General features: G+C 40.9%; 2 protein-coding genes across 8 annotated transcripts in view; both read right to left on the bottom strand.

The window, feature by feature from the left end:
* The window catches only part of NUP210L (nucleoporin 210 like), a 106,049-nt gene extending 96,246 nt beyond the window's left edge, over positions 1–9,803 (bottom strand). Inside the window, 2 exon segments of the mRNA XM_087442798.1 lie at positions 6,994–7,130; positions 8,629–9,803. Coding sequence (XP_087298924.1) covers positions 6,994–7,130; positions 8,629–8,819 — 328 coding nt within the window. The 5' untranslated portion in view covers positions 8,820–9,803.
* A 93-nt stretch (positions 9,804–9,896) lies between these two features.
* The window catches only part of TPM3 (tropomyosin 3), a 28,530-nt gene continuing 18,115 nt past the window's right edge, over positions 9,897–20,311 (bottom strand). For all 7 annotated transcript variants that reach the window (XM_014791906.2, XM_014791904.2, XM_004436084.3 and 4 more), the window contains one exon: positions 9,897–11,261. In XM_014791906.2, coding sequence (XP_014647392.1) covers positions 11,179–11,261 — 83 coding nt within the window. In that variant the 3' untranslated portion in view covers positions 9,897–11,178. The remainder of the gene's footprint in view (positions 11,262–20,311) is intronic.

The following is a 20,311-nucleotide window of genomic DNA, read 5'->3' as shown; positions in this document are numbered from 1 at the left end:
GCTCAAAAGACAAACACAGGCTCAGAGTGAAGGGATGGAAGACAATACTCCAAACAAATGGCAAGCAAAAGAAAGCAAGTGTTATCATACTTATATCAGACAAAGCAGACTTCAAGATAAAAAAGATAGTGAGAGACCAAGAGGGGCAGTATATAATGACAAAAGGGACATTCTACCACGAGGACATAACACTTATGAATATATACATACCTAACACAGGAGCACCAAAGTACATAAAGCAACTATTAACAGATCTAAAGGGAGAAATTAACAACAACACAATAATGGTGGGAGACCTCAACACCCCACTTACATCAATGCATAGATCATCCAGACAGAAAGTCAACAGGGAAATAGTGGAATTAAATAAAAAACTAGACCAGATGGACTTAATAGATACATATAGAACATTCCATCCAAAAACAGCAGAACAGGGGCCGGCCTGGTGGCGCAAGCGGTTAAGTGCGCTCGCGCTCCGCTGCGGCGGCCCGGGGTTCGCCGGTTTGGATCCCAGGCACGCACCGACGCACCGCTTGGCAGTCCATGCTGTGGCGGCGTCCCATATAAAGTGGAGGAAGATGGGCACGGATGTTAGCCCAGGGCCAGTCTTCCTCAGCAAAAAAAGAGGAGGATTGGCAGATGTTAGCACAGGGCTGATCACCTCACAAAAAACAAAACAAAACAAAAAAAACAGCAGAACACACATTCTTCTCAAGTGCACATGGAACATTCTCAAAGATAGACCATATGTTGGGAAACAAAGCAAGCCTCAATAAATTTAAGAATATGGAAATCATATCAAGCATCTTTTCCAACCATAATGCTATGAAACTAGAAATCAACTATAAGAAAAAAGCTGGGAAAGTCACAAATATGTGGAGACTAAAAAACATGCTACTGAACAACCATTTGATCAATGAAGAAATCAAAGGAGAAATCAAAAAGTATCTGGAGACAAATGAAAATACATCATACCAACTCTTATGGTATGTGGCAAAAGTGGTTCTAAGGGGGAAATTCATAGCAATGCAGGCCCACCTCAACAAAGATGAAAAATTTCAAATGAGTAATCTTAAACTACACCTAACAGAACTAAAAAAAGAAGAACAAATAAAGCCCAAAGTCAGCAGAAGGAGGGAAATAATAAAAATTAGAGCAAAAATAAATGAAATAGAGACCAAAAAACCAAACCAAACCAAAACAAAAAACAGTAGAAAGGATCAAAGAAACTAAGAGCTGGTTCTTTGAGAAGATAAAAAAATTGACAACCTCTTAGCCAGACTCGCTAAGAAAAAAAGAGAGAAGACTCAAATAAATAAAATTAGAAATGAAAGAGGAGAAATTACAATGGATATCACAGAAATAAAAGGGATTATAAGAGAATACTATGAAAAACTATATGCCAATAAATTGGACAATCTAGAAGAAATGGATAAGTTCTTAGAATCATACAACCTCCCAAAATTGAATGAAGAAGAAATAGAGAATCTGAATAGACCAATCACAAGTAAAGAGATTGAAACAATAATCAAAAACCTCCCCCAAAACAAAAGTCCAGGACCAGACAGCTTCTCTGGAGAATTCTACCAAACATTCAAAGAAGATTTAATACCTATCCTTCTCAAACTATTCCAAAAAATTGAAGGAAGAACACTTCCTAATTCATTCTATGAGGCCAACATTACCCCGATCCCAAAACCAGACAAGGACAACACAAAGAAGGAAAATTACAGGCCAATATCACTTGTGAACGTAGATACAAAAATTCTCAACAAAATATTGCCAAACCGAATACAACAATACATTAAAAGGATCATACACCATGATCAACTGGGATTTATATCAGGGACGCAGGGATGGTTCAACATATGCAAATCAATGTGATACACCACATTAACAAAATGAGAAATAAAAATCACATGATCTTCTCAATAGATGCAGAGAAAGCATTTGACCAGATCCAACATCCATTTATGATAAAAACTCTCAATAAAATAGGTATAGAAGGAAAGTATCTCAACATAATAAAGACCATATATGACAAACCCACAGCCAATACCATACCCAACAGTGAAAAACTGAAAGCCATCCCTCTGAGAATAGAAACAAGACAAGGGTGCCCACTCTCGCCACTCTTATTCAACATAGTACTGGCTGTTTTGGTCAGAGCAATTAGGCAAGAGATAAAAGCTACCCAAATTGGTAAGGAAGAAGTGAAACTCGTGCTGTTTGCAGATGACATGGTTCTATATATAGAAAACCCTAAAGAATTCACCAGAAAACTATTAGAAATAATCAACAGCTACAGCAAAGTTGCAGGATACAAAATCAACTTAGAAAAATCAGTTGCACTTCTATACTCTAATCACAAACTAGCAAAAAGAGAACTCAAGAATACAATCCCATTTACAATCTGAAAAAAAAGAACAAAATATCTAGGAATGAATTTAACCAAGGAGGTGAAAGACCTATACACTGAAAACTATAAGGCATTTTCGAAAGAAATTGATGATGACATAAAGAAATGGAAAGATATTCCATGCACATGGATTAGAAGAATAAACAGTTAAAACGTCCATATTACCTAAAGCATTCTACAGGTTCTATGCAATCCCAATGACATTCTTCATGGAAATAGAACAAAGAATCCTAAAATTTATATGGAACAACAAAAGACCCTGAATAGCTAAGACAATCATGAGAAAAAAGAACAAAGCTGGAGGCATCACAATCCCTGACTTCAAAATATACTACAAAGCTATAGTAATTAAAACAGCTGGCCCCGTGGCTTAGCGGTTAAGTGCACGCGCTCCGCTGCTGGCGGCCCGGGTTCAGATCCCGGGCAGTGGCCGGGTCCCACATACAGCAACTAGAAGAATGTGCAGCTGTGACATACAACTAACTACTGGGGCTTTGGGGGGGGAAAAAATTAAATAAATAAATAATTAATTATTAAAACAAAAAAACGGCATGGTACTGGCACAAAAACAGACACACAGATCAGTGGAACAGAACTGAAAGCCCAGAAATAAGACCACACATCTATGGACAGCTAATCTTCAGCAAAGGAGCTAAGAACACACAATGGAGACAGGAAATTCTCTTCAATAAATGGTGTTGGGAAAACTGGACAGCCACATGCAAAAGAATGAAAGTAGACCATTATCTTACACCATACACAAAAATTAACTCAAAATGGATTAAAGACTTGAATGTAAGACCTGAAACCATAAAACTTCTAGAAGAAAGTTTATGAAGAAGAAGAAGACACAGGCAGTACACTCTTGGACATCGGTCTTAGCAGCATCTTTTTGAAAACCACGTCTACTCAGGCGTGGGAAACAAAAGAAAAAATAAACAAATGGAACTACATCAGACTAAAGAACTTCTACAAGGCAAAGGAAACCAGGAACTAAACGAAAGACAACCCACCAACTGGGGGAAAATATTTGCAAATCATATTTCTCACAAGGGGTTAATCTATAAAGAACTCATACAACTCAACAACAAAAAGACAAATAACCCGATCAAAAAGTGGGCAGAAAATATGAACAGACATTTTTCCAAAGAAGATATACAGATGGCCAACAGGCACAGGAATAGACAGACGTTCAACATCATTAATCATTAGGGAAATGCAAATCAAAACTACAATGAGACATCACCTTACACCTGTTAGAATGGCTATAATTACCAAGACAAAAAGCAAAAATGTTGGAGAGGATGTGGAGAAAAGGGAACCCTCACACACTGCTGGTGGGAATGCAAACTGGTGCAGCCACAATGGAAAACAGTATGGAGATGCCTCAAAAAATTAAAAATAGAAATACCATGTGACTCAGCTATCCCACTACTGGATATTTAGCCAAAGAACTCGAAATCAATTATTTAAAGAGATTTATGCACCCCTATGTTCACTGCCGCATTATTCACAGTAGCCAAGACATGGAAGCAATCCAAGTGCCCATCGACTAATAAATAGATAAAGAAGATGTGGTATATATATATATATACACAATGGAATACTACTCAGCCATAAAAAAGACAGAATTGTCCCATTTGCAACAACATGGATGAACCTTGAAGGTATTATGTTAAGTGAAATAAGCCAGACAGAGAAAGACAAACACCGCATGATTTCACTCATATGTGGAAGATAAACACAAGGACAAAGAGAACAGATCAGTGGTTACCAGAGTGGAAGGGGGTTGAAGGGTGGGCAAAAGGGGTAAAGGGGCACAAATACATGGTGACGGATAAAAATTAGACTATTGGGGGCGAGCACAATGCAGTCTATACAGAATACTGATAAATAATAATGTCCACCTGAAACTTCACTCTGTTATAAACCATTATGATCTCAATAAAATAAAAAAAAGAGGAAGCAGAAATGACAAATATTTCCCATCTGCCCTGATTTCTCACATTTATCCTAATTTCCAAATCAACTCCTCTTGATTATATGATTATAATCCACTGCAGCAACTAATCAATCAATAAGTATTTACTTATCATCAACCACATGCTGAGCACAGTGCAACAAGTACTGATTACCCCATCTCACTCTCCCCACCAAAATAATCCAGTTGTCCAAACCTTTTCTTCATCCTCCATGTAAGCTTTTTCACCCCAAATTATTCCCTCATCTCCAAACTCTTCTCCCTGTCCCGTACCTAAGGTTAACTCTAGATTTCCCACTACAAAAAGGAAGTTCATATATTCAGAGACTACCTCTGGCAAAAAAGGCAAAAAAATGTTTGCCTCTTGGAGAAATGAGACTAGAGATTTACTTTTCACTATATAACCTTTTATATTCTTTGAACCTTTTATATTATTTTACCAAATGGAGGTAACATCTAGTGAAAACAAAACAAAAATCAAAAGAAATCTAGCATGCCTACCAAATAGAACACGCTTACCTCACATCTCTCACCTCTATCCTTCATCTCTGTCATAGCTACTAATTTGCTTTATTACACTATCACCAAAAATATCTAAACAAAATTCTAAGCACCTAAACACCAATGGAATGCTTAAATCTTTTTACCTTTACAGATGCTTTATAGTTAGCAGGCACTTCAATAAATATTTGCCAAATGAAAGAACAATTTCTTTTAGGCATGTTCTTCCCTTTCAAAATGTCGTTCCCACCCCCCACCCCCCACCCCCACTTTTCTCCCCTCCTCCCATTTTAGAGTGCCTGTTCCTACTCAGAAGAGAATGTACCTGGTAGGACACTAAGACTGGCACTTATCATTGGGAATCTCCATCATCTATGTACACAATTGTATTAATAGCAAAATTGGGAAAGTTGATTTAAAAGATACTTAACTTTGGAATAGTTACAAGTCAGATGAAATTGAGCTGAGAGCCAGATTTGACATTTTTCCCAGCAACTGTGTGAATGAATCTTTTGATATCAGAATGAATTCATGCAGTTAAGAGTAATTACATTAAAAAATAGCATATGTGACCAAAGCAATGCTTCTTTTCTGACCTTGGTATCTTTCTCTATCCACTGTAGCTGCCCTGCATGACATGGTCCTCAAAGATTCTCATCTTTAGGAATCTCAGACCATATTTCATTGATTCTAAAATACTCATTTTTTGACACTTTAACACCTCTGAAACTGGGATTTTATCTTATAACTGATGACATCTTACAATTGCTGTCAGCCAGGCAGCAGTCATGACATAGTTATCATTGACTGCATATAGAATATTAAAAGGGCCAGCATCAAAACTTGTAGAATGGGTATTAGTAGTTGGAAGAAAAGCTGGTGAACAATAACGGAGCACTCTTTTATACCTTGGAAACCAAATGGTCAAGGAGACAGAGTGGGAAAGGTAGTGACTCAGATGTGCTAGGAACATTTCCAAAGCTGGAGACAAAAACAGATCAGCTCAGAGCCAACTTAAGGGCCCACTAACCGTCTTGACAGCACAAAGGAAGATGTTGTGGCGATGAACACAGACACTGATGATTTCCAGTCAAAAAATGATTCAGATGAGGCAGAAATGTTAAAGTAGTTTTAGGAATATCTTAATCAGTTTATTTATATTTTCCTTTTTATTAGGCATGAGAGTAATATATAACAAAAATAACCATCTAATTAAGTCAAAGAGCTCTTCAGTAGGTATAAAGTAAAATTTCTAAGTGAAGAACAGCATAGTTTAGTTGGAAATGTTTTTCTTTCTTAGTGGTACATAAAAATAATAGTGGTAAGTTAAAAAATAGCTTTACAATAGATGGTATCTTTGATTTTATGAAATATAGTATACCAAACATTTTGAACTTCTCTTTAATAACATAGTATAGATATATCATTTATCAAAGTATCTAAAAGCCGTACAGATATTTCTGGCCTATCAATACGGCAATAAAGTGCCAGAAACTCAGGGATACAAAGAGCCCTGCTCTGATTTTTCACACAAATAGCATTTCTTGAGCTGCTCTGGTCTAAAATAGACTAGTGCAGTGCTTCCCAAACTTCAGTATGTATGAGAATCACCCAGAGAGCTTGTTAAAACATGGTCCCTGGGCCCACCCTCGAGATTCTGATACAGCAGATCTGAGATGGAGCCTGAGAATTTACATTTCTAACAAGCTCCCAGGTGATGCTGATGATACAGGTTCACAGACCACACTGAGAAGTACTAGCTTTTATACTCTTTTGCCTCACTCAAGACTAACCTCACATCTTAATACACCTAACCTAGTTCCAATAAATAATTCCTTCCTTTCTTCGTTGATTCAAACAACTAGAGTTTCCACTCTGTATCAGGCACCATGCCAGGTGTTGGATATACCAAAAAAAAAAAAAAAAAAAGTCACAGATTAGGATGCCACAATTAGGGTTTATATTGCAGGAATCCTTTTTTCTATCTCTTATCATTTGAAACCAACACTGCTTGTATTAACCATCTTATAAAAGATATCAGATTATTCTACTCTAGATCAACTGTTACATAGTGTGTTTTCTCTCCACATACCTATCTCTCGAGCAAGAATAATACTGCTGAGGCGTATTGGTTGGGTAGATTCAGCAACCAGCACAGCTTTTTGGGAACATAAGGTGCCGTTTTCATATAAAGGCTCAACAGTTACTGCATCATGATGGGTGGAATGCCTGCCAGAATAAAATACTTAAGAGTATGAAATAAGAATGTGAGTTAAAATTAACTTTTGATGGAACACAGATTCCTATAGTTTTTCCATGTTCCATACCACCACGTGTATTTAAATGACACTCTTTTAAGTAGAAACATGGCTTAGGGACACAAGATTTAAGTAGAAGAGACCGATCAGAAACTTTTCCCAATGATCCCTTGTGCAAAGTTACAGAAGAATTACATTCCTCTCTCAATATTTAAAATAAGAGTGTTACATTCCTCCCTCAGTATGTAAAAATAGGATTGATGTTATGGTTCCAATAATGAGAGACATGATTTTCTCATACTGAGGAATGAGTTTCCTCCAATCCTAGAAACTGGGCTGCTGATATCTAAGATTGAAAAGTTGCCTAAATTATGAGGTGTGAGTCCAACTCAAAATACAAAAAAAACTCCAAAAAATCATTAATATTTTTTGATGGATGGAAGGAATGGCTTAATGCTAGAAAGATTCCTTGCATCATCCTCTCAGTCAGCAAATATATCACACTGGGTCATCTTATAAGCCTGATTCCCTTATACTTCCTCATAAAATGGGAGGTGAACTTCTTACACTGAACAAACCTTAGTGCTTCTCTTAGGAGATGGTAAAGGGAAATCTACTCCATTTAGGATGAACCCTCTGATACCTTGGAGCCCACGTCAGTTAGGTTCACTCACACATTAGATAACCACACAACTTATTATTGGGTCCTCTCACACCAGAAAATCATATCTTTCCATCCTGTCAGAAAGTAATCCCCTCAGAGCTAAGTACCCTTTATCCTCACAGCCCAAGAGGGGGTACCTTCATGTAAGGGGGGAAACATATATTACAGGGAGTGTAATCCCAAAATGAATCCTCTCATATTACAAGAAGTTTACACTTCATGGACTCGGCCTCAGTTCCCTCATCTGTAAAATGGGAGAATAGTACTTACTTCCAAGACTGTAAAAACTGAATGAGTTAATACATGCAAAGTGCTTAGTTAAGTACACAATAATTAGTTGTGTTTTGAGTCCCCTTCACACTGAAAACCCCACCTTATTTGGTTAGTGGGGACCCTCACACCCCAAGCCTCTCTGCTCCTAAATAAATTTCCTCAGACCTTATGAACACCCTCTCACTCTAGTTGTTTATATAGCCACCAACACAGGAATTCTCTGTGCTCTGAGAGCTGCTCACACAGTGAATAACCCTTCCAACACACACACAACGAGAAGGCCAGTCTCACATTCTGAGAATTCCTCACATAAGGACCTACACATAACCTGAAGATATCCCACATAACGACGACAGGCCACATCAGGAAGGTCGCCACTCCACTCCTAGTGACAACTCTCTCTGCCCCCTACAGGAAAGGCCCCTTCGCGCAAGTGACCACACAGCATCCCTGTGGCCTCATACTGAGTGAACCCCTCTCATCCTCACTGGGTGGTGTGGGGGTGCACATCCTTGTAACCCCCACCCCTCACCAAGTGTAGCAGCCCCGCTGCGCCTCCAGCAGGAAGGGCACCCGGCCTGGCTCCCGGCCGAAGGGTAGCAACACCTGCGGCACGTTAAGTTTGTTCGCCAGGGTCCCAAGCAAAAACAGAAGCAGCAACAGCAGGCGGTGTAAAGGAAACAGGCTGAAGCCTCGGGGGCTCGGGGCCCCGGAGGCGGTCATGGCGACTGCTGGGTCTGATTCCCGCTCAACTACAGCCACGCCCTCAGAGCCATCGCCAGCCAATCCGCAGGCAGGACGTCAGCGATAAGTGGGACGTCCGCCTTGCTTGGAATTATGGGTATTTTGTAATGAATCGCTCCAGCAAGCCAACGTTATGGAAAAATTAGGCACAAACCCAACCACCCGCTTAAATACTGGATGGCAGATCTTTTTAATAGTAAGGAACAAGCAGAAAAGTCTAAAAAAATACTAATTTCTTCCAGTTTAACGCCTCCTTCTGTAGCCTACCTTGTGTTTGATTCCTAGCCAAAAAAAATTTTTTTTTGCTGTACTTTCCACTCAGCATTGGTCTGTGCCTATAAAGTGAAAAAATGTCCAGTCCTGGATATAAACAGCTGGACTTTGTCAAGGGAGCTGTGTCATTTTCAATAGAAAGTCAAGATTCAGGTCCCAGCCTCAAGGCCAGAGTGCAGGAAATGCCAAGCACTGGCGTCTCAAAGACAGCTTTGAAAGCTATCCACTCACATAGCCTGTCTCTAAGCAAATGTTCTGAGAGTACTTCTTGTTAAATTAACTTTTCTCCAAATATCCACCAGATTATCAGCTCAACGGCTGTCTCAGGATAGCTTACTAAAACCACACATATAAGGAGTTATGTGATCAGTTTCATATATTGTTGAAGTCAAGGAGCACAGGGCCTAATAAATCCATGGTTTATAAGCAAGAATTAATACTGTTGTAAAGGAAAACGTATAGCTCGCCCTGAAGATACCTGTGCTAAATTAACTTACAAAAGGCCTGGCACATAAATATTATTTCTAATCTTCATGTTTACCCTGATAATACATACTATCCTTATTTTACAGATGATGAAACTAAAAGATTTATATCAGGACATACAACTAGGAATCTCAGAGCTGAATTCTGAACCCAGTTTTGGTCTGCTTCAAAAGCGTGTGCTCTTCAAAAGCCTGTTGCTACCACCCACAAAGATCTAATTTTTAACCCAAACCTCATATAGTTCCTATGGAGAAAGCACATTTGGATTAGTAAATAAAAGTCAAGTAGGTCTGAGGGTTGGAGGGACTGGTTCTTTATTTCAAAAAGACACTTGTCAATTTTCAGTATCAAAACAGTTGCACTATTGGTTTCTCTTTCTCCCAGCTGGCCCCCAAAGAGACCACACCAAAGGAGAGTACATTTTAAGCCATATAATAAGCTGCAGGATGCACACCTAACAGACCTCACAGAAACCTCATCAAAAAGGGAGGATTGGGTAGGGAAAGAAACTTCAAAAGATCAGCACACCGCCAGCCCAGACTGTAGAGAGCTCTCACAGCCAAATGAGGTGGCCAGTATGCCCCAACCCCCAAGAAGCAATGTTTCAAAATTATATAAAATTTAAAAACAGTTTTGTACATAAGCTATTCAAGATTTCTCCAGCACTAACTGATACGAAGCACAATGAGATGGCACTTTGAGAGACAGCAGCTTCAGACCCAGAAAAGGGTGATGAGATGAGTTTCATATGGCTAAATCAGTGGCAAAAACATAATTTTTCTTCCTTTCTTTCAAGGAGACAGGAGAGCAAATAAGTGGTCACCTCAACATAAGGGGCACATGATCCATTCTGTGAGTGGTTGGGAAGGGAGCAGAGATGGGACAAGGATTTGGTCTCAGAGAGAGGTCTCACCGTCTTAATTTGTTTGGTCACTTCTGATGAAACAAATAAAAATAAAATTGCCCAAAGATACCTTAAAGCTGAAAACCTGAACAGCACTTTTTTCTTTTTTGCTAACTCCTCCTGGAATCACCCTTGCGGTTTGGCTGGTACTTTGTACAGAGTGATGAGGTTTCCCATAGTGCAGTCTTTCTCTGGGCTCTGTTTGGCTCTCAGTAAGGCAGGCCCATACCTCTTTCCTTCCTCTATGGAGAGGGCAAGATGCATTAAGCTAAAAAGGTACCTTCCAAAAGTGAGAAAGGGATTAGACTGCTGCTTCAAAACTGCGGAATTATTTGGAATGTTTTACAAATGGTTGCTACATCAACAACAACAAAAAAGGTAATTACAAAATGTGTACATCACAACATGCTTTTAGAGACACTTTGCATTGTGCTCACATTCCCTTAAATGTTGTTCCCAAAGGTGCTCAGCCTCTAGTCCAACTGGAATCTCCAGGGAGAGGCAGAGACAGTTTGGCGAAAGACACAGGGGTAGGGGTGGGAGAGGTGGCGAAAGGAGAAAGCAGCCTTCCAGTTAAAGATCAGCCCTCAGTTTAAAGGTCAGCTTCGGGCGGGCTGGCCGGAGGCGGAGTCGGGGTGTGAGGGAGGAGCAGCGGCAGGGCAGGACTGGGGTGCTCTACATCTCATTCAGGTCAAGCAGAGTCTGGTCCAGCATCCTTTGTGTACAGAGGTGTTCCTCTTTGGTGCATTTCAGTTTATCTAATGGGGGTAAAGGAGAGAGGTTACAAAACTTAGAAGTCAATTCCAAGGTCTACCCATTCATTCTGAGAATTGTTCTTGTTGCAAGGAAGCTGCAGACTAATAAAGCAGCTGCTTTCTCAGCCACAGAAATGAGCACTTCTCAGTTTTGCAGGGCCTCTGGCTTGCCTACTAAAGTTGCAGGTGTTGCTGTACTTCTGCGGGGAGGGAGTTAGGGACCTTATCAGTCATTTCCTCTCCCACCCCACCCAACCAAGGCTTTTAGCTTTCAGTCACTGAAGGAGGTGGCCTTCAACATTAGCCATCTACTCTTCTAGGCTTTGCCCACAGGACAATACCCTTGAAGTGGCTCACTGGGGTCTGACCATTGAGAAGAAGGATGGGCATATCTCTACCAGTAGAAACATCAGAATCTCAACTTGAAAAGAGTACAGAAGGATCCTCATGCACTACAGGCTTTCCCCAAAAAGAGAGGAAGGGAATAATTGGTGGGATAAAAAAAAGAAGCTAAGTCAAAGAATGTCTAAAAAAAACAAAGCAGCCAAGAAAACCACCAAACCTATATTAGCAAGCAAAATCACTGAGACTTTTGCAGAGCTATTGTCCAGAAGTAGCCTGTGACAGACTTACTTACAATTAAACATAAAACCAGGAAAAAGAAGTAAGAGGGAAAATGTCAGGAAGAAAACCAGTAGCTGAACATCAAAAAGAATCTACTCTGCCCAGCAAGCAAACTACTCTGACTGCTCTAGGGAGATGGGGAAAACACTCAAATTTTCAACTTAGAGGTGATGGCAACACAGAGCTATTCATATCCCACACCCTTTTCTTTCTCTTCCCTTTTTACACCCAGTCAGAAGGGCCCATCTCTGGGCCTGCAGACGAAGCAGTTACAACATCTTCTCAAGTCAGTCCTTTTATTGTTAGAAAACATCCATGCAAGGGAACACAACCTACAGTCAGTGCACAAGTGAAAGAGCAGCAAATAAGGCTGGAAAACAGAAAACTCTCCCAGGTTCTCTCACTATAATCTCTCAGGCCCCTCCCTTCATCCCCCATCATCTCTTGAAAAGGGACAGAAATGCAGTATTAACTGTTCCCACTTTACAGTGCTGTTAGGAAGTCAGCAATATTCTAACTGCCCCTATTAAAAAGCAATTTGCGGGGCCAGCCCAGTGGTGCAAGCTGTGAAGTGCGCGTGCTCCACTGTGGCGGCCCGGGGTTCGCCGGTTCAGATCCCGGGCGCGCACGGACGCACCGCTTGTTAAGCCATGCTGTGGCAGCGTCCCATATAAAGTAGAGGAAGATGGGCACAGATGTTAGTCCAGGGCCAGTCTTCCTCAGCAAAAAAGAGGAGGATTGGCATCAGATGTTAGCTCAGGGCTGGTCTTCCTCACCAAAAAAAAAAAAAAAAGGCAATTTGCTTAGGGCAAAACAGTAACTTTTAAAAAGATCAGCTTTTTGCTGGGGTCCAGGTCAGTGGTGTGAGCAGTAAGCTCGGTTTAATGGGCATCAGTGAGCCCTGCCCATCAGTCACACAGATCATGCAGCGTTAGCTTCAGCTCATTAGAAAGCAGGCGGTTTCGCTCAAGTTGGCTGTAGAGACGCTCTGCAGCAGCAAAGGAGAGAAGAGAAAACAAGAGGAGAGGAAAAAGAGGAGAAAACAGAAAAAGGGAAGGTTAGTAGAGTGCTAGAAGTAAATTTTGAGAAGTAAAATTTGAGACTAGATGGTATACATAATATGCATCTGTAAGGCAGGATGGATGCAAGGACAATTCAGCCAGAGGGCAGTAGCAAGAGTCAGTCAGTTGGTGGAAAGACCAACAGAGAAATAAAATGAGAAATTCAGACTGACAAGTTGGAAGGACAACATTTTGAGGGAGAAAAAACTATCTCCTTCACAGTATTTATTCTCTGGGTTGAGAAACCAAGACAAGTGAAACAGGGCAAAGGAAGGGATACAGTTAGCTTATAAGAAATACATTTACAATAATCAGGGTTTGAAAGGAACCAAAGTGAACAGTTGACCATTTTTCTGTGAAGCATTCAATACGGCATTATGAATGGTAGACTGGGATATATATCCCTACACCCACTCAATCCTACACCTTCTAATGCTTCTCGTTGCAGGTATTGGGTGATAAACCATCATAGTAGCCTATCCAATCAAAACCCAACTTGCCCTTTTCCAAAAGAACCCCAGACCTATAAGGGTCAGCCCCAGGAAAGGTGAATCACTGGTACAAGCCAATCAAGACTATCCTGTTCTGTTTTCCCAGCCTCTCTTTCAGCTAGGGGTAATCATGATATCTAGTTCTGGCCAATGAGATGTAGGAGGTAGTCTGCTGGGGGCTTCTGGGAAAACTTTAGCTTTCTTTCTTGCCTTGAAAATAAATGTGATGACTAGAGTTACATATTTCAACCTTAAGAGAAATGGCCAAGAGAATCATAGAAACTCCAGCTACATCAGGCCACAGTTGCTCAAACCTAGACTTTTTATTAGTGAGAAAAATCCTATATTTATTTAAGCAACTGTTAAGCTGTTTCCTATAACTAAAAGCATTCCTGATACCAGTAGTTAAGTGCTCAAAGCCCCTGGCTTTATCTGGATTTTCCACTCCTAGCACACCTTAAAGAAGGGGTATACAGAATCCAAATTCATCTGACCAGCACAGGGATAATGGAAATTTGGGGACAGACCTTCCTTGTCTACTCCTAGTATCAGCCTCTGAAGTTCACAAATAAGTTTCTTCCTATGTTTCACAGTCTGTTTCAAAAATGGTCTCAAGACCTCAATATGAAAAAGATACTTTTCTGCCTTAAAATCAATTGTATCTGTGGGCTGACTGTGGGCATTGCTCAGGCACCTTGCTTTCTGGGCTGAGGTTTTCCCCAGTTCCACCTGGAAGCTGGGGCCAATATGGCCCCAGTAACACTTGCCACTTTATGAACACTATCAAAACAGAAAGCACACATGTATAAGAAGATCCTAGGAGGAAATGGCCCAAAATAACAGGTGTATTAAGGGGAAGAATTAGAGCAAACTTTTAAAGTTGTACTTCCCATTAAAACAGTGGTTCTCAACATGAGCGATATGGCCCCTCCTCTCCCGTCAGAGGAGAATTTGTAAATGTGTAGGGGCAGGTTTTAACTGTCACAATAACTAGAGGGTACTACAGATATTTATTGGGCAGGGGACAGCAATAAGTAGGATTGTTCAGTACGTGCCAGAATTATGCTGGCCTAAATGACAAAAGGCCACCATTGAGAAACAGTGTACTAGTCTATAAGCTCCAGGAGGCCTGGGATTAGGCCTGTCTTATTCAGTGGGGCATACCTGACAAATAGTAGGGGTTCAAATTTGTGTTGAACTCTCACTTCTTAAACTTTCTGTGGTGTCATATTACATATAGGTTCCATTTGCAGCCTGGCTCTTCTGTAGCATCTATATCCAAGTTAGTGTGATGCCCACTCCTATCTTGGGAAAGAAGGGTGTTATCAGGACCTTATTCCTCAAAACAGCCTAGTCAATGAGGGTTTTGCTCCATTAAGGAAGAAATAAAGAGACAGAGAAGTGGAGGCATTTTATTGCCTGATTAAATCCCAGAACACACAGTTCCCTGAGAATTGCAAGAGGACAGAAAGATCAATGCGATTGTTCTCTCACCTTGAAGTTAGTAGGCTTTCTAATTCTGCTATCTCTAGGGACTAAAAATTCTGGATCAGATACCAGTTCATTAGTTAAAGTTCTTGGTTCCCTGATAATAGCAAAGTAAAACAAACAAAAAAAGGGCAAGCCAGGGGCTGGCCCCGCGGCTTAGCGATTAAGTGCGCGCGCTCCGCTGCTGGTGCCCCGGGTTCCGTCCCGGGCGCGCACTGACGCACCGCTTGTCCGGCCATGCTGAGGCCGCGTCCCACATACAGCAACTAGACGGATGTGCAGCTATGACCTACAACTATCTACTGGGGCTTTGGGGGAAAAAATAAATAAATAAATAAAATTATAAAAAAAAAAAAAGGGCAAGCCAGAGAATCCATTTGGTTTGATGTTCCTTTTAGCTGTGCCCAATTAATTAGGGAACAATCCCATGGATGCTAGACATCCTTAGCCTTCATTGGCCTGAATCAGGTCAATTTCATTCTCTAACAGGAAATGGGAGGGGAGAGAGCTTGGAGTAGAGAACTATATCAGCTTTAAAGCCTCCAAGTTCAAGGAATGAGGTGTAACAAACAGATTTTGCTTTTTTTTTTAACTTCCCCCTGATGGTAAGGCTGAGGAGTATTCAACCAATACCATGTGAAGGGAAGAGACTGGGTTGGGCTAAGATAAGGCTGCCCAACATAACAGGTCAGTTCCACCCATCAGTAACTTGGGGCCCACCCACGTTTTGTTCCTCATCCCAAAAATGGTAACGAGGAAGGGAAGGAGAGACTCTAACACATTAGCCTGCGGTTCTTTCTTAGAAATTAACAAGGGAAAAAGTTAAGAGGTCAAGTGCTTTGCTCTGAGGTTACCAGTGATGTTTGACCCCGTTCCCACAGCTAGCCCAGGCTCAAGTAACACAGGATGGCTTCTGCAAGGATACAGTGAAAGTGTAAATTTAGCATGACACAGTATTTCAAATTTCACTGTTACCCTGGCTTACTGGTCTCTATCCTTGCTCACAACAGTCAAGCCCATGGGGAAAGACAGGAAGGAGTTACCAGAAGTAGCTCACTTTTCTCCTAATCTCTCTCCATTCTCTCTTACTTCTTTCCTTTCTAAGAAGCCTTTCTCTGTGCCACTCTGCCTGAATATCAACACACCTAGAATTGCACTATACAGTGCAGTAGACACTAGCTACGTGGGGTAAATTAACTTTAGATAAACTAAAAGTAAAGAAAATTAGAATTTTAGCTCCTAAGTCACACTAGCCACTTTCTGAGTGCTCAACAGCCACATGTGGCTAGTGGCTACTGTATTGGACATCACTGCCAAAAGTTCTGTTGGACAGCATTGCCCTAAGCTACGCTTCTTGCCTTTGTTTTACTTTCACCAATTCACTCTTCTGCTCCTTGAAATATGGCTCCTCTCCTTGATCTTAATGCTCAAAATATACCCTCAAATTAATAGAGTATCAATAACAATGTCCCATCTTCAGTTATTTCCTTTTTAACCTGTTGAAGCTGAGAACCACTGCAATCATCCAGCCCTGAACTTTTTAAAGTATCAAAGCTACTCATTTTCCTTCTGTCCCTCCAACCAGTTCCATTTGGCTTCCTCCTCTACACCGATTTTCCTCTTTGCTGAATTCTTCTTCTTACATTTGCAATTCCCTTTTAGGGTTCTAATTTACTTCCATGGCCTTAACTGCCTGCCACCCTTAGGGACTCCCAAATCTCTCTTACATCAACCTCTCCCCCTCAAGCCCCAGGATTTTGTTTTCACCTGGATATCTGCCAGTTTTTCAGATTTATATCCTTCTCAACTTTCCCCTGCCTCCCCAAACCAAGACCACATGACCTCCCTACACCTTTAATACCACCATTTTCCTAGGCTCAAAACCAATCATCCTTGGGCCGGTCCCGTGGCTTAGCGGTTAAGTGCACGCACTCCGCTGCTGGCGGCCCGGGGTTTGGATCCCCGGCGCACACTGATGCACCGCTTCTGTGGCCATGTCCCACATATAGCAACTAGAAAGATGTGCAGCTATGACATACAACTATCTACTGGGGTTTTGGGGGAAAAATAAATAAATAAATAAAATTAAAATAACTTTAAAAAAAAAACCCCAATCATCCTTGACCTTTCCTCCTCACATTTAGTGGCCAGGGCCTGCAAAATGCCCATCTTCAGTGCCATCTCTCTACTACCACTCCTCTAGTTCAGATAATTATCTCTGGGGAAACTGCAATAATCTAAGCTAGTATTTTCCAAAGTGTGGCATAGTCACTGCTAGTGGTATGTGAGAAGATTCTAGGTAGTATACATTTGTGAACTTTAAAAAAATGCAATAGCCATACTATTTTAATGTGCATTAGGAAAAAACACTAACAACACACCTCAAACCTTTGATTTCAAATCAAAATTATGTAGAGTAAAAATAAAGCAAATTTGAAAGCAAGAGTAAATTTGAAGAAAATAATAATTATGTAGGCAACATGTGAATACGGCAAAAGCCACCAAGTAGTATGCAAATAACTGAAATTTGGGAATCATCATCATAATGGATCACATTGATAATCTGCTCCCTTTACAATATATTCTTAACTTAGCTGCCAAACTCTTCTTATATGCTATTCAGACCAGAATATATCCTTGTTCAAAATCTCCAGTGGCATCCCCATCACCTACAAAATAAAATTAAAACTCCCCAGCCAGGGCCGGCTCTGTGGCTTAGCAGTTAAGTGCGCGCGCTCTGATGCGGGCGGCCCGGGTTCGGATCCCGGGCGCGCCCCGAGGCACCACTTCTCCGTCCAACGCGAGGCCGAGTCCCACGTACAGCAACTAGAAGGATGTGAACCTATGACATACAACTATCTACTGCGGCTTTGGGGGGAAAAAAAATGAATAAATAAAATCTTAAAAAAAAAAAAAAAAAAAAACTCCCCAGCCTGATTTCAGCACACGTGTCCCCTACTCTAAGTTTACTTTTACAGCTATTGTGTCCTTCCCATCTCTCTCTCTTATTCTTTTGCTTCTCTTTGAATGAAATGCTCAATATCCACTATCCTTCAACCAAACTCTGCTGGTCAAAATTCCAATCTTTTGGAACCCAATAAAAATGAAGAGGCAAGTTTTAACATGTTTATTAAGTACCTATTATGTGCCTCCTTCTGTGAACCTTTCCTAATCATCCCCATTGGAATCAATCTCTTTCCCCCTCTGAACTCCCATAACACTTTTATTATTTGTGGCACTTATCACACACAATCTTTAGCTTTATATATATGTTCTCTCTCCTACTAGATTCTGAGCAACCTGAGAGAAGGGATGGTGCCTCCATCCTTGATTATTTCTGTCCCCACCTTAATACCCTGTGCCTAGAAGATACCAGTAAGTGTCAGCTGAATAAACGAATCTGTACCTTAACCTCAAAGGCTGTGTGGCAGGATGAAATGGTATGGACAGAAAGAAACCTGAATTCCATGAGACTCTAGAGGGAAAACCTGTCTACCTGGCTGTATCTGTTTAAAAGAAAAACAAGTTTTAAATATATATTCTGCTGAGAAACTGAAGTACTAAGTGAATAACACTTAGGTGCTTGGATAAGGACAAGTGACAGCTATTGTACCCAGACTGAACCATCTCTGCTGTGTAAATTGGAATAGATGTTTCTGAAATGTTGATATGTAATTCCATAATATAAACCAGGAACAATTTTACTGGAAGAAATTTACCACATTTATGTATTTTAATAAATCAATAACACCTTTTCACTTTATGTAAAATATGCATGATTGGTTGTTTTACTTTTTCCAGTGCTAATAATCGTTTATCATTTGTCTTCTAGCCCACTAGACATACTAGCAGGCAAATGGTAGTAAGCCTTGAATATATAAGAAAGGTTTAAAGAAGAAAATATAGGGGCCGGCCCCATGGCTTAGCAGTTAGGTGTACGCGCTCCGCTACTGGCGGCCTGGGTTCAGATCCCAGGCGCGCATCGACGCGCCACTTCTCCAGCCATGCTGTGGTGGCATCCCGCATACAGCAACTACAGGGATGTGCAACTATGACATACAACTATCTACTGGGGCTATGGGGAGAAATGGGGAAAAAAAAAAAGGAGGAGGATTGGCAATAGATGTTAGCTCAGGGCCGGTCTTCCTTAGCAAAAAGAGGAGGATTGGCATGGATGTTACCTCAGGGCTGATGTTCTTCAAAAAAAAAATTAAGAAGAAAATATAAAACTATTGTAAATTCTATCTATTATGTATTTTTCTGTGACTTGGGATAATATAATTAGTCAATTTTAGTGGTAATATATTTGGGTCCACTGGGTATTCTGAGGATGCACCATTTGAACCACTGGTAAAAGGGTAGAGAATATGTATTGGGAGGCATTTCATTTCATGATTACTTAACAAAAGAGGAGAAGATGGAAACATTCTAGGCAGGGTGATTTAACAACCTGGAAGTAAAGGACTTAGATGATCTCATTCAGCTTGAGTGTAAGACTAAACCTGCTACTTGAAGGAACCTCTATACTAGTCCACCACTTTGATAGACTCAAATCAATTGAGTTTAAATGTCAAGAAAAAATAGACACACACAGAAGTGGCTTTCATTATGTAAGTCAGAGGAGGGAGAGCCTATAATAGCTGTTCCCCATATCATACCCCTAAGGCTCCTTCTTAGGGACAGCAGCAGCTTTGTCAATGACACAAATGCAGGGTGGCATAAGGCTTCCAGTGGCTTAACATTTTAATTTGGGGTGGGGGGTGGAAGAGAGTACATAAGTTGCTTTGTGTCCCCCCGCCCCCAACATCCTAATGCCTTGGGGACCAGCCAGGCTGACCCAAATGGAATCCAGAGCGAGAGTGGGGCGTTGGGTTCCCGAGGAAAGGGGGCAGATCCAGAACAGAGCAGAAACGGTGATAGTTATCTGTATGAAAAAGTAAGGAGACTCTAGGTAAGATGGACTAGCATCAATCTACACAGCAATTTGGGAGAAAGAAGAGGAGAAAAAGGAAGAGGAGGCAGTAGGAATGATAAAAGAGAGCCAGACACTACAGCCTGAGTCATTTGGCTTCTCTTCAGGGTTAGTGGGAAAGATACAAAGAGGCAGATTAGCATCAAGGATCAGGGATCCACAGCAAACAGACTAAGTCCCCAACAACTCTTTCTGGTGCTTTTTACTACCTGGCTTGCTCTGGAACTCAGCTCAATTCTTAGGTGAATTTGATATTTCCAATCATGGGTGTTTTTCCCTGAACTTTAATATCAGGGCATAAATCAAATACACCCAGGAGGTCTGAATTTTGTTATGTGATGTTAGGGCCCAAGTCACTGGCTCTCTGGGCCCTATTTCCTTACTCATACGATGACATGATTCTACCTGCAGCAGTGT

This window comes from Ceratotherium simum, chromosome 2 (assembly GCF_057802395.1).
Source record: "Ceratotherium simum simum isolate JZ-2026a chromosome 2, ASM5780239v1, whole genome shotgun sequence".
NCBI classification, from domain to species: Eukaryota; Metazoa; Chordata; class Mammalia; order Perissodactyla; family Rhinocerotidae; genus Ceratotherium; species Ceratotherium simum.
The sequence above is the reverse complement of the archived record's forward strand: the minus strand, read 5'-3'. Positions and strand labels throughout refer to the sequence as shown.